This window comes from Alligator mississippiensis, chromosome 4 (genome assembly GCF_030867095.1).
Source record: "Alligator mississippiensis isolate rAllMis1 chromosome 4, rAllMis1, whole genome shotgun sequence".
NCBI classification, from domain to species: Eukaryota; Metazoa; Chordata; order Crocodylia; family Alligatoridae; genus Alligator; species Alligator mississippiensis.
Genome location: NC_081827.1, coordinates 170,123,235 through 170,139,778, shown reverse-complemented (window position 1 = coordinate 170,139,778; position 16,544 = coordinate 170,123,235). Strand labels below are relative to the sequence as shown.

The following is a 16,544-nucleotide window of genomic DNA, read 5'->3' as shown; positions in this document are numbered from 1 at the left end:
CGGGAGGCAGGGAGGGAAGCGAACGAGTCCGCACAGGAGCGGGCCAAGACTGCGGGGAGGAGCTCGCCGGGCTGTGACGACACAGGCGGGGGCGGGGCCGGGCGCCTGGGGGCGGGGCTCGCTGACGCGCAGGTCGAGGGGCGGGGCTCCCGGGGCAGGCCGGGGGCGTGGTCCCCGTGGGGGCGGGGCCTGTCGCCGCGCGGTGTCTGGCCCTGGGCGCCGCCGCCGCCGCCGCCGCTCGCGGGGAGCCGCGCCGAGCACTAGCAGCGGGGCGGGGCCGGGCCATGGCGATGTCCGGTCGCGGCGCCTTCCCGCTCAGCCCCCTGCCCCCCGGCGGCGCCGCGGCCCCCCCGCCCGGCCCCGGGCCCGGCCTCCTGCGGGGGCCCAGCCCGGCCCCCGCGCCCGCCACCCCCGGCTACCGCTCCCTGGGCCCCGCCGCCCAGTACCAGGTCAGTGCGCGTCTGGCGTGGCGGGTGCGCGGGGCGGGGGTGCGCGCCCGCCCCCTGGCGGGCACTTGGTGAAGCCCCGCAACAGCTATGGCCCCCCTCGCCCCCGCCCCGGCTTGGCTCAGGCCCCTCTGTCAGGACCCCCGCGCCTGCCCGCCCCGCCACATGTCAGCCGCCCGGCCTGCGCCCTGCCCCCGGCACCCTGGGGAGACGCAGGAAGACCACGCATGTGGGGAGCGGGTGCCCGCGAGCAGCCCCATGGCGGCAGCGCTCTTGAGCGAGATGGGCTGCCGCTCGCTCGGGGACTCGCTCTTGCGGTCGCGGGGAGCTGCTGTCAGCCGGGTGGTGGGTAGTTGATAGGCTGGTTCGATGACCTGCGCGGTCTCCAAGCAGGAGCCTTCGTGGGTTTTGACACTGCTAAGTCCTGGGGCCTGATGCCTTTGTGCCCTGAGCTAGGCGCAACGCTGCAGCGCTGCAGGTTGGGGCGCGGCTGGCGGGAGGGCTCCTGTTCAGCTGCTGCACCCTAAAACGTATCGGAAAGCTGAGCCAGTGCCACTCCAAAAGCCCAGGTGTGACGCTATGCGTGTGTGCTGCCACGATGCTTGGCTTAAAAAAGCGCAGGTGCCAGCTTGATCAGTAGGTTGCTTTGCACGCAGCATGTTGTTCTAATTTAAGTGACAAAGGCCTGGATCTGGCAACAGAGTCTTCCTCCAAAAAATGTGTTGCACGCCTTGTTCCAGATGGAAAAAGCAGCTCATAAACATACTTTCCTGCCTGTTCATCCAGAAGTAGCCAGGGGCTAACTGAAAGTAGAGCAGGCTTTGTAACTCAGCGCTAACATGGACCAGGTGGGCCTCTGTTATGGCAGCTTAATTCCAGGTCGCCTCATCCAGCTTCTGTCCTTCCACACGCAATCATCTGGCAGAAGTAGAGAAGCAAGCCCATGGCAGCAAGACTTATCTATAACTCTGCTCTCAAGCCCAGAAGCTTGTGGGCGGAGATCCCTTAGGAGTGGAGGCTATCATCCCTATTACCAGAAATTATTCCTGCTTGTTAAAACTGTTGTTGCAGCCCTGACACTGGAAGAGATTTGTCTGTGCTGTCCTCAGAGAGCGTGCCAGGGGACTCCCAGCGGAGTGCCCCCGCTCTCTCAAGGATTCCTGTGTCTGAGGACTTGCGCTCACCTTCTTTCTGAATTTGGCTGAGATCCTTTTTAAATGTCTCCGGGGATGTGTGGGTGGGGTGTTTCCTTGCAGGAGGTGTCAGCTTGAGAAGGGATCTCCGTTTTGGAGTGGATGAACTGGAGACGGTAACTTCAACTTGAAAAGTAACAGCAGAAGCTTAGTGGCTTCCTTAGAAGCTGGAGTTTCTAAAGGTCCTCCTGGCGCTGGAGACTGCGTTATGTGTCTGGAGCTGATAAAGCTCCTCAGCAGAGGCAGGGTAGTTGCTTTCACTGGGTTCAAGGGGGTGTGTGTATGTGGGAATGTGCTTGAATTCAGCCCGCCAAAGTGAGGGAATTTAACCAGAATGCTAGGGTTGTCACGATGTCTTCTAAGGATCTCAAAGCACTTCTGTACTGCCAAGGTGAGAATTGTTCCCACTGTACAGATGAGCTACCCAGTGCACCATTAAGATTTACGTGTTCCAGTGTCAGTCATTTTGCATGCCCAGCTCAAAACCTGGAACCTGATTACCAGGGAACCTGGGCAGTTGCAGCTCTCACTGACTTTCTTCTTAGTACTTTGCAAATCCAGTGTTGGCATTTCCAGTGGCAGACCAGGAAATGGAGGCATTCGCAGGTGGTGACTGCTTGAATGGGCTTGTCTCCATTGCTTGGCTAAGGTTGGATAGTGTACTGTTTGCAGATCTGGGAATGCGACACTGACTCCATTTCCCTCCAGAGTTGGGCCTCCAATATTTCCTCAAGATGGCAACTCTGCTCATGGTGTTATGGGATCTGGGGCATCAGTCAAGAATTTCATTCAATAGAAATCTTCTTGAATGTGATCAGGAAATTAAAAAAAAAAAAAAAAAAAAAGTCCAGATACTGTTGAAGTCTGTTTCCAGTTCACCCTTTGCATTAGCCATCTTTTCATTGTTCTCCATTGCTTTTATTGCTTGAAGTCCAGGGAAGTGCTGTTAGTAGTTGAATGTTAATGCACACATGTTGTGTCAGTGTCAGCAGCCCACAGTGATTGCCTGGATCTGCCGTATACACCCAACAGGAACTGTTGTGCACGGCTCCCTATCAGCACAGCGGCAAGATTCACTTGGAGGTCACGGGACTTGCCTTCTGTTTGGGCGAAAACAAACCCACTCGGGAGATAATTGAGCACAGATCACACTCTAAGCAAAGGTGGTGTGTTCTACTTAACATTTTCCATTTCCTCTCTTCTTGTCCCTTTTATAGCAGCTCCCAAGTCAATAGTTATATGTGTGTTTTGCCATTGTGACATTTACCAGAGAGCGGGTTGACTGGGAATGGAAAAGGAGAGGAGGTTCCCACTTAGACCTTGAATACAGCCTCACTGTTGGCCCTGGGAGTGGAACTGGCCAAAGCAGAGCTGCTGGAGAACCAGTGAAGCAGTCCTCTGTTGTCTAGCACTTGCAGTATGAGGAGTATAAATGTTTTAATTGATGCTCTTACTTTCTCCTTCCCCCTCCCCTGCAAAGCTAGTCAGGTTGCCAGACTCCTGCATGCTGGCAGGATTAGCTTTGAACAAGCCGAAGCATTGCTTGCAGCCTTCTCTACCAGGCAAGGCTTGAAATGGAGGAGAGTGATAATTCAGCAGGCTCTCCAGCTAGCTGCCCTGGCTCATCTCTATTCCCAAGCCTCTAGCCTTTCTTATTAGTTTGTAACAATCACAAAAAAAATCTGGACACCTTAAATCTAGAGACTTTCTGCCTTACAAACTCTGTTAAAGTGAGTGGAGAAATAACTTGAGTCACCTCAAAATGCTAAAAGGTGAGGAAATGGAAGTCAAGACAATATGCCCTATACCAATTTCTGAGCATTAGCTCATTATGGATGTGGTCATAACTAGACTCAGACTTGGGGGCTAGGAGGTACCACTACTGTCTGGTGAGCCCTGCACCCCCTTCGTAGACTTAGAAACTGGGTTAATATATATCATATATATTCAAAATGACAAGGTGTCTCCCATGTCCTTTGGTACTTTCAGTTCCATTCTAACAGGCATGTCCCTTTCAATAATATTTTACCTTCCACATTACTGTAACCTTAGTATCTTCACATACTGTACAGCTTTGTGTCTGCCTGTCTGGTGGGAGGCTACGCAGAAGTCTTGAGATTCTTATCAAGCTACTGCATTCAGCAAAGGTTCACAGTTTACAAAAGATGGAGTAGAGCAAGATGGAGGTAGATTAACAAAGGTGTGGTTGAGGGCTTGTGCTGAGATAGCAGAAGGTGGCAAGAGCAGGATGGAGACCTGAGATGTTTTGGGGGATGGAAGGGAACCTCTCTCTGCTGTGGCTGTTTGTAACCAGCACAGTCAAGTCTTTTTGCTTTATAAATGCTGTACCAAGAGAAAACATCTCCTTTTCTCTCCTCCCTCATCCTCCAAGATATGTTTCTCCCAGAAGTAAATGACAGGGGTGCAACGCCCTGCGAAGCTGCTGCCTTTTGTTATGTATGCTCAGAGGACTGACATAAGCCATATTGATTCAGATTCAGACCTATTCAGCTCTATTCTCTATTCTACGCCTTGCTGCGGTGGGGAACTTAATCTGTAGTTAGGCACAAAAGGACACGATACCCCTCAATGACTCGAGTCTGTGCCAGTGAGTGCTATGGGGCTCTTTAATTGGTGGATTATTAACATGATATGTTAATCCTTCTCCATCCTTGTGTGTCTGTTGGCTATTCTTACTAACTGTTCCAGCAGGGAGCTTAAGCGGCCAGCTCCTTTCAGCATTAGGAGGCTTTGTCTGTATTAATCCCTCATGCATCAGTGGCATCAGAGCCTTTTGGCCTGATGGCTAGTAACTGGTGTTTCTGGACTAGTAAGACCCTGGTTCTTTGCATGGTGGCAGAGGGATTGTGTAGGAGGATCAGGAAGCTGACGATGAGTTGAGCTTTGTTAGGGTTCTTGGCACTGTGCACATGCAAGGAGACCTGGTCACTGCCCCTGAAGTGCCTGCCAGCCAGCTCAGTCACGTGGGTATCCAGAGGCGCTCCAAGCATTGAGGGCCCTTGCAGAGGACACTTGAAGGCCTGAGGGTAAACACATTTCAGGGAAAGACTTGAAAAGGAGGACAGCTGTTGGATCCAAGTGAAGAAGGATCCTGTCCTTGATGTATGAGGAGGTATGTGGAAGACAGGATCCAAAGTGGGAGTCTGGAGGAGTGGGGAACAGTGAGCAGAAAAAGCAGAGAACGTGGGCAGGCAGCCATGGGGGTCTCACAACCAAGGAGATGCTGCATGCATTTGTTGCAGATTCACCAGGACACTCGGGGAGAGATGTGGATGAAGGAGCAGTGTGGTCTGAGTAGCTGGTGAGAAAAGGGAATTTAGTTTTTGCTTTCTTACTATGCTGCTTCCCCGCTCAGCATAGGAGTACAGCCCTTTTATACTGAGTCTCGGGATGGAACGTGCCAACCTTATCCTGCAGGAACCTGGGTGCTGTCTCTTGGATGCAAAGTACACGATGCTCTAATTTGATTAGAATTGGGGCCTCCCTTGTTTTTTAAGTCCCTAAGACTAGGGCTGAGCTTTAGCCAATTCACTGTGTTAAAATGGCTGTATATGCATGAGGGATCAGCTAGTTCAGTGATACACAGCGGCTGCTGGTCCTGCTTTTAGTATAGGGCCTATAGGAAACTGCCTTTGGCTGCTCTTAGAAATTATCCTTTATGATGTTCTGCTGGGGTGCAAGTTGATGAACAGAAAGCTACATTACTTTCATGATCTGTTAGAAATGGTTTTTACTGGATGGGTCAGAGAGCTGCCTGTTGAAGCCTTGAAACCAGTTGATTAAGTACTGCAGTAGTACCTTAGAGCTTCATTGTGCTGCCCGCTCTCTTTACACAGAATAAGGCAGTCTCTGCCACAAAGAACATACAGTCTGTAATGGGTAACATGCATGCCAGCAGAGGTGAAGGGAAATGATCGGGTAAACTAGCTCTGAACGCAATTTGCAGGAGTTCTGATATGAATCTGCAGCAGGCCACTTGCCTGTGGACTATTTTAGTGGGTACCAACTTTTTTGGCAGGGGTGCTGTAAATTAGCCCCATACCATCCCAGAGTGCCACTCTGATCTTTTTCTTTTGTCCAATCTGTTGCTCTGCTTGCTTCCTGTCCTGTGCTCCCTGCCTGATCCAGTGCTCTGCTTTCCACTCCCTGCCCTGTTGGTCATTGCGCTGCCTGTTCCTTCCCCGGCCTGCCATGTGCCACATGCCATGGCTGCCTAGGCTACTTGTGGCACCTGTGCCCCACGTTGACTGCCCCTGGGCTATTATTATGCAGTTTGCTGCTCATGTTTCATAGTTTCATAGTTGGTAGGGTCGGAAAGGACCCGAGCAGATCATCAAGTCCAACCCTCTGCCATGGCAGGAAAAAGTACTGGGGTCAAACAACCCCAGCAAGGTGTTCGTCTAACCTCCTCTTAAAGACCCCCAGGGTAGGAGCCAGCACCACTTCTCTTGGAAGTTGGTTCCAATTCCTAGCTGCCCTGACTGTGAAGTAACACCTCCTGATGTCTAGTCTGGATAACTCCTGATGTTACGGTTGAGTTGGGCCTTGACAAGAGACTTGAAGTCATATGAGTTGTGACTTTATGCAGTGTGGTGAGGGGGGGTTCTGTGAGGAAAGCAGGGTGGGAGAAAGTGCAAAGGGGTTTTCTGGGGGCAGTGGGGGTTTGCCATGCCAGAGGAGCAGAGGGGAGGGCTGCAGGGCAAGGAACCAGGAGTAGGTTTGGTGGGTGGAGCCATATTATGAATGGCCCTAACGGTAAAGCTGGAGCAGAAGGCTGGGTGTGGTGCATCCGTGGAGGGATTGGAGCTAAATGTCCTGGGCGAAATGCCAAGCTGCAAAGATCAGCTCTGGGAGAGGTTGGAGGAGTGGCGGGTGCGGGAAAGGGGGCTGCAGGAGTCCAGAAGGGCTTGGCCTAGAGTTCAGGAGAGCGCAGTTCTTCAACTCAGCAGTGTGGATGTGCTCTTGCATGAGCTGTGTAAACCCAGTGGGAGTCCTGGTGTTTTGGAGGGCGGATAACATCAGGATTATACACCTGAGTTACACTTGCTTTGTGACTTAAATCCTCGTGGGGAGAAAGGAAGGAGGGAGGGAGACAGCAGCTGAGCTCCTAGCCCTGCCTATCTCCCACGGGAGGGTACAGGAGTGTGTGAAAATAGTTACTCAGATGTACAGTGTGCCCGGGACCTGCCACCTGAGACCTCTGTTGTCACTCTTGTCTCTCTCCAGCAACCCTCTCCCTGTGGGCTCTTCGACTCCTTTCTTGCTTTCAGTCCTTTTTTGCTAACCAGGGTCTGGAGAGGGCAGCACCCTCCCCAGCCCAACCTGTCTGAGGTGTGACGGCCATCTGACTTCCCTGTGATTTTTCAAAGAAACGTTTCTGATCCCTGCTAGCTCTAACCTGTTGAGTGGAAAGCCAGGCTTCCTGGTGCACTCCTTCACGTGGGAACCTTGGGCCTTTGCTCCTGATTTCATTTTGCCTTGATGCTTACTCTGCAGATTGAATCCCAGTCACTGTTTCTGCCTATGGACTCCTTCCTCCTCCCTTCCCCCCCCTTGTTTTCTGGAACTTGTTTGCAGTGGTTTCACTGCATAATGTGTTGTCTTCTGGTTCATCTCTTTCTGCCTTTTGCTTCCTTCCTCCTGCTTGCAGGCCAGCTTGTGAAGGGTGTGCTCTAGTCGGGTTCGGTGATGTTTTGTGCACAGGATGGCACGGGGCCAGCCTGCTGCTCCTGTCCTGTTCAGGAGCAGGTGCAGAACAACTCGAGTATAACCTGTGCATCAGGTTGCAAGGAGCACTGGGGCATCATGGTAGGGAAGTTGCTGGGGGACCAGGATGTCTGAAATAAGGAGAGAAATAAGCCTTGAGGTGTGAGCCCTCCTGCTTCTGTCCCTTCCTCTATCCTCTCCCTGTTCTCTCACTGAGGCCTTGTGTTAGCAGAGAGCAGCAGAGCTGCCATCATAGGTCCTGGCATGAGCACTGCTTCTTTCCCAGGTCCTATCGAGATAGCCAGACTCTGACCTATAATCCATGTGGCTTCACAAGCTGGTCTCTCTGGACCCAAGTATCTCAGCAGGTGCATGAGGTATTGTTAGGATGTGACTAAATTCTGTCCAATGTTTCCTGCTGTTGCTTAGGTTCCTGCTCAGGCCATCGGTGTATTTACCTTGGGGAGTAGCCTGACTTTTGATGCTCCCTGCTTATTAAAATGCTGCTCATCTCCAAGCATATGAGGCCTGTCCCTGTGGAAGCCTGTGGCTGTGGTCCAGTTAGGAGTGAGCACCTTCACTGTTGGACAACACAACAGTTTAATAACACTGTGTTTCTCTAGCACCTTCTGTCTGAGTATCACAGTGTGCTGCGTAAACATCAGCACACCGAGCTTCCCAATGTCTTCTTCCTCAGGCCTGGGAAACTGAGGCAGAGAGAGCCCAGGTGTTGGAGTGCAGTGTGGGGATTTTGCCCTTCAGCAGAGTAAAATGCCAGGTAAGCCTGCAGCTTCCAGTCTCCAAGGGATACCCAAGATAAGCCTGGAAGCGGAGCTGAAATCCTGTTTGAACAGAGTTTGTTTTGCCTGTGTCGTAATGGCAAATGTGGCTGTTCGGGCTTGTGGGGATTCTGGAGGAACATGAAGGAAGGGCCTTCACCTGGCTCTTGTCCAGGCCTTGCTTCCAAAGCCCCAGGCAGGAGCATGTGCGGCTTTCGCTCCCTAAATGTTAGCGTGTACAAAGTTTGAGCACGCCTTTCTGGCTTGGAAAATAGGACATGCGTCAGGAAAGCCCCATTCACTCTTTGTTTTTCAAGGCTTCGCAAGGCTCAGTTGTAGGAACACAGAGGTCAGCTACAGCAATGGCTGCCTTTAGAACTGTGAAATGCAAAGCGCAGCCAGGACCATAGTATGGTCTGTGCTGGGAACACCATGGGCCCTGCCACGGGTCACCAGCCTCTCTGTGTTTCAGTCCCAGATTCATTTCTTTTTACTGCTTCCCACAATGTGCTCTGCACACTGCCCGCTGCAGGGGTATGCTCTAAGTGGGGAACTCAGAGTTGGTTGCAGTGGTGCTATTCCGTGTTTTCAGTAGAGAAACGAGGACCTCTTGATGATTATTCTTGCGTTAGGGCTGTGCCTTGAAAGATGCTAGTCTGTAGAGACAAGCCATTCAGTTGGGACAAAGGAGTGGAGAGCTGGAGGAACGGTCCATCAGTTGCTTTCTGAATTGCCATTTGTTTCTCTTAACAATGTGCAACTCAGCTCTTTTGGCTTGGCTCCTTTCTGATGATCCATAATTACAGTTAGTCCTCCCAGTGTTTGTCCTGCTATCAACCTCTCAGAGCTTGGACCTGGCCTTTGCTTGAGAAAGGAGCCTTGGCAAATGCGTAGGTTCCTGTCATGTGAATGTGCATCCATGAGGAAGCCTTCCAAACTCGTGTTACACGCGATTGAAGCGGACTCCAGATACAGCTCTTAAAGTGAACGAGGCCTGGGCATTGACCTGGGATGAACCGTTAAGCTGCAGCCAGTCCCATCCGTTCATTCAGCTTTGGCAGGGAAAAAGAAGCAAATGCTGGCTGTTCAGCATCCAAATGGCTCTACTCATTCTCCGCTGGGAGTCCTGGATGTGATCCAGCATGTTCCATAGGATGTGACTTACGAGCTCTGCCTTTTGTTCCCCCCATTGCCTGGAGCAATGTGGGAAGTTGTGGGTGGCAGGGTCAGAGATGGAGGGCTGTAGGAGGCAGCAGGAATGGGGCAGTGGTGCCAGCAATGTTCTGCTGCAGTGGGTGAATGTGTGTGGAAACGGCCGCCCACTTTGAAATCCAAGGGATTATCACTTGCCTGGGCAAGTTTCCTTCACTGGATCCCATCCAGTAACTCTGCCTGCATCTCAGCCTGAAAGGGATCATGTTACTACACAAAGACCCTAAAGGGTCTTTGCCCAGTTTTGCGGGTCACTCTGGTGCAGGAGTTTAACCTGCACCTGGTTTGCACAAAATGGATTTGAGAGCAGCTGCCTTTGGGAAGGTGCACGAGGCTGATGGAAGCCTCAGCGGAATGAGGCCAGATCAATGTCAGGTTTTCGGACTCACCCTTGGAATTGGTTTGTTTGTATGTGTGTGAGTCCATGTGCATGCCAGATGCAGGCACACACGCACATGTACACCCCCCCTCCCCCTGTTTTTCCCAACAAGGGCTCAGAGCAGTTTAGAGAAGAGAGCAAACCAGCTTCTAAAACAAACTGAACGAGAGAAACAAAATAGGAGAAACAAAATAACTGTAAAAGCCAATAGAGTATTAAAAGAAACTATATAGCAACCCCCCCCAAACCAGGGGTGGGTGCAAACTTGCCTGCACCCCTGGACTGTGTCTGGATTGTGGGGTTCCTCCCTGCTGGATGCAGACTTGGGAGCCAGGTGACAGCAGCTGTGAGTGTGGTGCTCTGGGGGTTAATGCAGGAATTGCTTGCTCCCCCTCCCTAGATGTGTGCCCTTCAGGGTTGTGCCATTGGGAATTCAGTGGCAAGCCCCACTTCTGGGAGCTCTGCAAGCCAGATTCAGCTTGTGGGCTGTATGTTTGACATTCCTGCACTGTACAATATCTCAGCTTAGCCTGGTCTGCTGAATGGCTGACCAGATAGGAAGGTCTTACAGCACTTCTGGAAGATGTCCAGGCTTGGGTTCTGGTGGGCCACAAGGGGCGGGTGGAGCTCCAGAGCTGAGGGGCAACTACTGAGTACAGCCTCCCTTGTGTTTTTGCCAAGCAGGCTGACTTCAGACAGGCTCTGCATTAATCCCTGATGGGATCTCTTCCTGCTGTCTCCCACTGAAGCTTTAGCAGTCTGACCAAATAACCCAGGAGGGCAGCCACCAGTATATGATGGATGGTTTGGCAACCCTTGAGGATTTGTGTCTGATGAAAGTATTGGGATGTGGGAGTTGGGAACTCGGCATCGTGCGCAGTTTTGCTTGCTGACAGAACTTTGCCGAGGCCAGGCTCAGACAGTACCCCCTTCCATGCCCTTGATCCATCTTGTTTTCTGTTTGTTCAGGCTCCAGGAGCCTGGGATAAAACACCTTGTGCCAGTGCTGGTGGAATGACCTCAGCACAATAGCAGTCCCAAGCTGAGGTACTTTTGATCAAGAGAAAACAAGGATCTCCTATCACTCCCATGCTTCTCAAGGTGGCACTCCTATGCTGACAGCATCATTTTGCAGCTCCTGCTGCCTGTGTTAAAATAGTACAAAGTCCATCTGCCTCCATTGACTCTGAACCTTGGGTTGTGAGGAACTGAATACCATTGCAGATTGTAAAACTTGCCATTGTGTCTCTGCCTGCGAGTCACTTACTTGACACCTTAAACTGTGTGACATGCATTCCTGCTCCAGAGAGCTCCTAGCCCAGGACAGTTGACTCCTCAACACATCGAAATACGTTCAACTTGCCATTGTTGTCTGGTCCTGGGTTCTAGTGGAGGTAGGATAAAAGCTAGCTGGTTCAGTCTAATAATATTTCATGTTGGTGCTTCCCATTTTGGTAAGTAATCTTCTCCACAGAGTCCAACAAGCTTCTTGGATTATAGAAGAGGAGGATCCCCAATCAGCTTCCCTGCTGCTTGGATCCACTGCTTTAACTCAGGCTGAGAAACACCAGAGTAGTAGGGGGTTCCAGGAAAGTTGCTCATCTTCCTCCCATGGTAGCTGTAGGACCTTCTCATCTGCAAAGTGAATCCCTAATGACATTGTGGGGCTCTTTGGTCTGTAAGTGACTCCAGGGTGAGCCTTGGTGTTGCACCCGTGTGACTTTCTTTGGAATGGGCCAGCCCTGGGGATCTAGACTCCTGCCTTTGGTTTTCCTCACAGCAAAGGGCCTACAAGCTGTGTTGGGCTCTGAGCCATTCCTGTGCAGCCCTATCTGTCTTTGGTGGACTTGCACAATTGTAACGGAGCAGAGTGAAGGAAACATCTGTGCAGTTGCTCAAGATGCAGTACTCCAGCCTTGCTGTCCTTGGCTGTTCCCCCAGGTGGAAGAGGCATCAAGCTGATTTGTGTTGCTAGTGTCTGCCCAACTGATCTCAAAGTGCATATGGGGTGGTGGAGGGGATGCACCTGGCAAATGAGAAGATATGGTCTTTAGGGGTTAGTGCACTCTACGACTAGGCCCCTAGCCCAAGCTTCTCCAAATTTCACTTCTATGTTGGTCAAAAGTGTGTGTACGAGCAGCTCTGTAGAACTGTTACAGTGGTTCCTCTCCACCAGAGCAGCAAGGGGGGAAATGAGGAGGGCACACTTCTGGAGGGGAATGAGGGTACGTGTTTTGGGAAAAGGAAATGGTAAGGAGAGAAGGGCAGCAACTGTGCAAGGGGAGGACTCGGAATATTTGAGGAATGGTCCTCTCTTGGGGAGAGAACCTGACATATGTGGGGACAGAAAAGCTACGAGCCACAAAAGTAAATGCATAAAATGTCCCCAGAAAGTTTTTCATTTTCATGACTAGGTAAATGAGGGCAGATTGATCCACATGGCATTGTTTGAAATGCTCGTTAGCCAGCCCTGGAATATCCTGTAACAGGAAGGACCTACTCAAGGTGCAATTGTTCAGGAGGCTGTACCAGCAAGAGGCTGGCTCCTTATTGCAGAGGCAGCATCAGTTCTGGCACTTCTGATGTTTCTGTGACCAACTTAGAGGAAAGCTAGGTGTGCTTAGGTAGACAGTCGGGAAGAGTTTCCTGTTAGGTTAGTATTTTTGGTGGGATCTGGGGTCTCAGGATGTTGCCTGTGAGCATCAGAGCCTCTTGCTCTTAGGTTGGCAACATGAATTCAGCCCAGCTGAACAAGGATTAAGAATTGCGTTCTTTTAAGGGCTTTTAAAGGCTCCTTTGGAGATGAAGTTGGTGGGTCTCCGCTTCAGCTTCCCCTTCACAAACAACCGCTTTGTGCTAGCAGGCCTTTTGAGGGGAGTCTGTCATCAGTTGCATGAGCCATGGAAACAGTGTCCTGGCCTGCTCCCAAAGCAGTGTGTGAAGGAGGTTTGCCTTGCTGCTGGCTTGGAAAAAGACCAGGCCTGCTAAACTGATGCCACTTGCCTGCATTGAATGCATCTGTTTTTTTTCAGGTGAAGTTTCAGGTTATACACAAGCTCATTAAGGTCACACAAAATGTCACCTGCAGCAGCACAAAGTGTGGCAGAGATGGATGCCCCAGGCGATAAGATCTTTAAAGCAGGCAGCTGGAACAGAGGTCTGTAGGACAGTCATCCCTCCCTCTGCAGCCTGCAGGTTTCCTTCGCTCATTTTATTGCATTTGCCATGCCTGGGTAGAGCAGGCTGAGCTGAAATCCCATTTGGAGGTCTTGAGCTCAAGTACTAAGTATGCCAATTGTTCCCAGGCATCAAGGGCCTCAGCTGCTTCTGTCTGAGCACCTGTAAAGTGCCGCCACTGTTTGTGACAAGAGTCTTGAGTCTCTCTCTTGTGAACCCTCCTCCCAAGCAGGCCAAGCTCAGTAGACAAAGGCTCCTTCTTTCTGGGAGCAACTTGTTTGTAGTGGTCCTCAATGGTCCAAGTCTGCCTTAAGATGTTGGGCACAAGAGGAAGGAATGGAGAACAATGGGAGCTGCCTCAGCATGTCCGCAAGTGCCGGCAGCAATGAAATGTTGCCCTGCTGGCTCGGTGACTTTCCCAGCCACTCTAGCTTCTTGGCACTGAGAAGCCCTTTTTTGATCCCACAAAGCAGGCAACTAAGCCAATGCTGGAGCAAACTAAGGACTGCAGAAGGCCTCCCCAGCCAGGGACTGCGCTGGCAATATGTCAGATGGCAAAGGGCAGTGTGCAGCCTAGGAAATGAGAAACTGACTTGCAGCTTTCTATTCAGTGCAGCCCTGCTGTCTGCAGAGACTGTGGGAATCAGCATGGAAGGCTTCATTTTCCCCCTTAATGGCCAGCAAGGACAATCCCTGGACTTCCAGGTGAAGGGCATGCCGCAAAATATATGGCCCATGTGGCTGTTTTGGAAAGCAAGGTGGGGGGAAGGGGTTAGGCTTGCAGTCATGGACTTCAGTCCCTGGAGACCAGAGGTCACAGGGTCAAACTCCTCTCCAGATGCATTGTCAGGACTCATCTAATGTAGAAAACCTCCTTTGCTAGATGGGACCTTTGTGTCTCAGTGAGATTCCCTCCTCTCCCAGCAGTCGTGTGGGTCAGTAGTGCCATTGGGGACACTGGATTTTCTCAGTCTCAGCCTCTCCCTAATGGTTATGGGCCCTTTTCTGAGCTACCCACACCTTATTTGTACAAGTGATATCAATAAAAAGCTGATTTAAATGGGAAGTGGATTTCTGATGCCTGCACGCCTGCCCTACGTCAGGCTGAAACCTGAGGATCAAACCAGCACTTGGGTGCTGTGCTGTTGGGGCACTGTGCCAGCATGGAGCCAACAGTGGCCTAGTTCATTGTGGGTCTTTGCCTAGTCCCAGCGCTGTAGGATCCATGTGGCAGAGAATTGCTTCCTACAGCACAGTTATTCCTATGGGTCCCTCTCGCCAAGAGCTGTAGCAGCGAGAGCCCAAGTGGTGGGAGCTCTGTGCTCTGTCCCAGTGTCTCCCTCTCCCCCGAGAGGGAAGTGAAACCTGCCTGGACTCTCTGAAGGGGATTCCCCGAGCACAGGCAGCAGGCAGCAGGCTGTTCAAGTCCGTTAGTGTGGGGGGCGGAGGCTGCCTGCGGTTTGCACTTCTGCATTTTTCTGTTGTTTCCCTGCTCGTCTGTTCTGCAGTAACCCAGGCTGCCAGTTGGTGCACTGGCCCTACCCTTGCTGCTCTGCCAGTGGGCCCCTCCCTGCCCTGCACCCAACGGTGCTGCTGCTGGCGCTCCATGTCCCCACCCTGTGCTGCAGCTCACTGAGTGACCGTTCCCTGGGCGCCCTCTCCTTGCCCCCTTGCAACTCGGCAAGTCAGGATGCTCTGTGCCCAGCCTGGGGGAGAGGGTGCATGTCTGCACAGTGCCCATGCTAGACTGTATACTTCCTCGTGTGGGCAAGCCCGTAGTTACCCTGTGAATGGCAGTAACAGAGGGAGGCTATTATTTAGGTTCCCTGTTACCACTGGTACTTGCTCCCCAGGCCTGTTGGATCAGGGCTCCTCCTCCCCTGCCAGGAGAGCTTCTCAGACGCAGGTTGCCCGGCCAGTGCTCTGTGTCACCGAAGCAGGTGTGCACTTCATCTCCCGGGCTGCATTGCTCAGGGGCCTTTTTAAGGTGCTTGCTAGAGCTCAGGCCCCGGCTTTCCTGAGGTCACGCCTTGTTCTGTCTCTCTCTCCCACCAGCGCTCTGGGATGCCGCCAGGCGCCCGGATGCCGATGACAGGGCTGCAGGTGGGGCCGCCTTCAGGACCGCCGTATGGAGCAGCCAGTCCCATGAGACCAGGCCTGCCGCAGTCGATGATGGACCCCTTCCGGAAACGCCTGCTTGCGCCACAGTCACAGCCACCACTGGCGAGCCAGAGGCGAGGGTAAGGATGTGATCATTACCCTTCTGGGTAGGGCATGGCGTGAGTGAAGGCAGCTCCTCCCCTGGGATCAGACAAGTGGAGAGAGACCCTGTCACAGCCAGGCTTAGTGTACTAGAGTAGGGTTGGGCTCCTGCATCCTGCTCCCAGCCCTATTATGGTCTCCTTATGATCCTGGGCAAGTCACTGGGCTTTCTGCTGCCTCCCTTTTACCCATGTTCAAAGGAGGTGGCTGGTGCCTGGGCAGAGGAGCTGATTTCCATGGCTGAGTGGCCAACGTGCAGTATGTTGGAGTCTCTCAAGATAGCGCTGGGGGGAGGTGGCCTGAGCAGGGATTGATTAGATCTCGGCTCTCCTGCTCTCTGTTCCGTTTCCAGTTAATCAGCGCAAGGGAAGGATGTTCAGTGGTGCCGGGGGTTTCTAGTCCTTGATTCAGGACTGGCTAGGGGCCTCTCTCTCTCTCTCCCTTTGAGTGGCGTACATGGCTGCTTGTCCTTGGCAGATGTGAACGTGGATTTGGAGATGGGCTGTATCTCCGTGCCCCTGATATTTTGTTGTTGTTGTAAAAATATATGTCTCTCAATATAAAGTTATATATATCAACACTCTACCCATTACACCACAAAAGGATTAAACCTTTCCCATTACAGAAATCCGTACCCGCACAAAGGCCCGCTGGCCACCCAAACCCATTACAGTATCCACAAATGCGTGCAACACACACAAAACAAACTAAGTCCATGCCGGTCCCTCAGACTAGCCCTTCCTTCCTTTCCACCCTTGTCCCGCTTCCAGGGTCACACAATCAGTTCAAACGCCCTCTCTGTCGTTGTCGCTCCAGCTTCCGCTGGAGGACCCGCCGCTGCTGTCACTGTCCTCTGATCCGCTTGTCTGTTCCTCTTCTTCTCTGGGTGGGTGGGGGTTGTATGATCCTGTGCCAGATGTCCCTGTGCCAGGTGACGTTTGCTGCGTCTTCTCTGTCCTCTACTACCGATTTCTGGTAGTAGATCCGGAGCTCACTCAGCGCCATTTTCACGCAGCCCACTACCTCTATGTCCGTTTGTCTGTACAGCAGGAGGTTCCTGGCCTTCTGTGGGGCACTCCTGACGCAGAACGCAAACTGGTTGAAACAGGGCGACAGGCTCCCCTGATGTTTGGCAAGTTGCCCGTACAGCGCTGCTTCACTGGTTAGCCAGCTGACACCGGTCACTGCTTTGCAGAGCTGTTTTACCTTTTTCCATACCTCCTTGGCGTAGAGCCAGAGTAGATGCTCGATTGTCTCAGTGGCCCCGTGGCAGTTGGGCCACAGGCAGCTGGGTCTCCCCAACTGCCCCTCTCTATGCCTCCGGGCCCTCACTGGCAGAGCTCGGTGGGCTATGAGCCAGTTCAGGTCC

At 52.3% G+C, this 16,544-nt stretch overlaps 1 protein-coding gene across 1 annotated transcript in view; it reads left to right on the top strand.

Annotated features, from left to right (window-relative positions):
• Positions 1–218: 218 nt before the first annotated feature.
• The window catches only part of SMARCD2 (SWI/SNF related, matrix associated, actin dependent regulator of chromatin, subfamily d, member 2), a 28,843-nt gene continuing 12,517 nt past the window's right edge, over positions 219–16,544 (top strand). The window contains exons 1-2 of the mRNA XM_059727066.1: positions 219–449; positions 14,969–15,153. Coding sequence (XP_059583049.1) covers positions 285–449; positions 14,969–15,153 — 350 coding nt within the window. The 5' untranslated portion in view covers positions 219–284. The remainder of the gene's footprint in view (positions 450–14,968; positions 15,154–16,544) is intronic.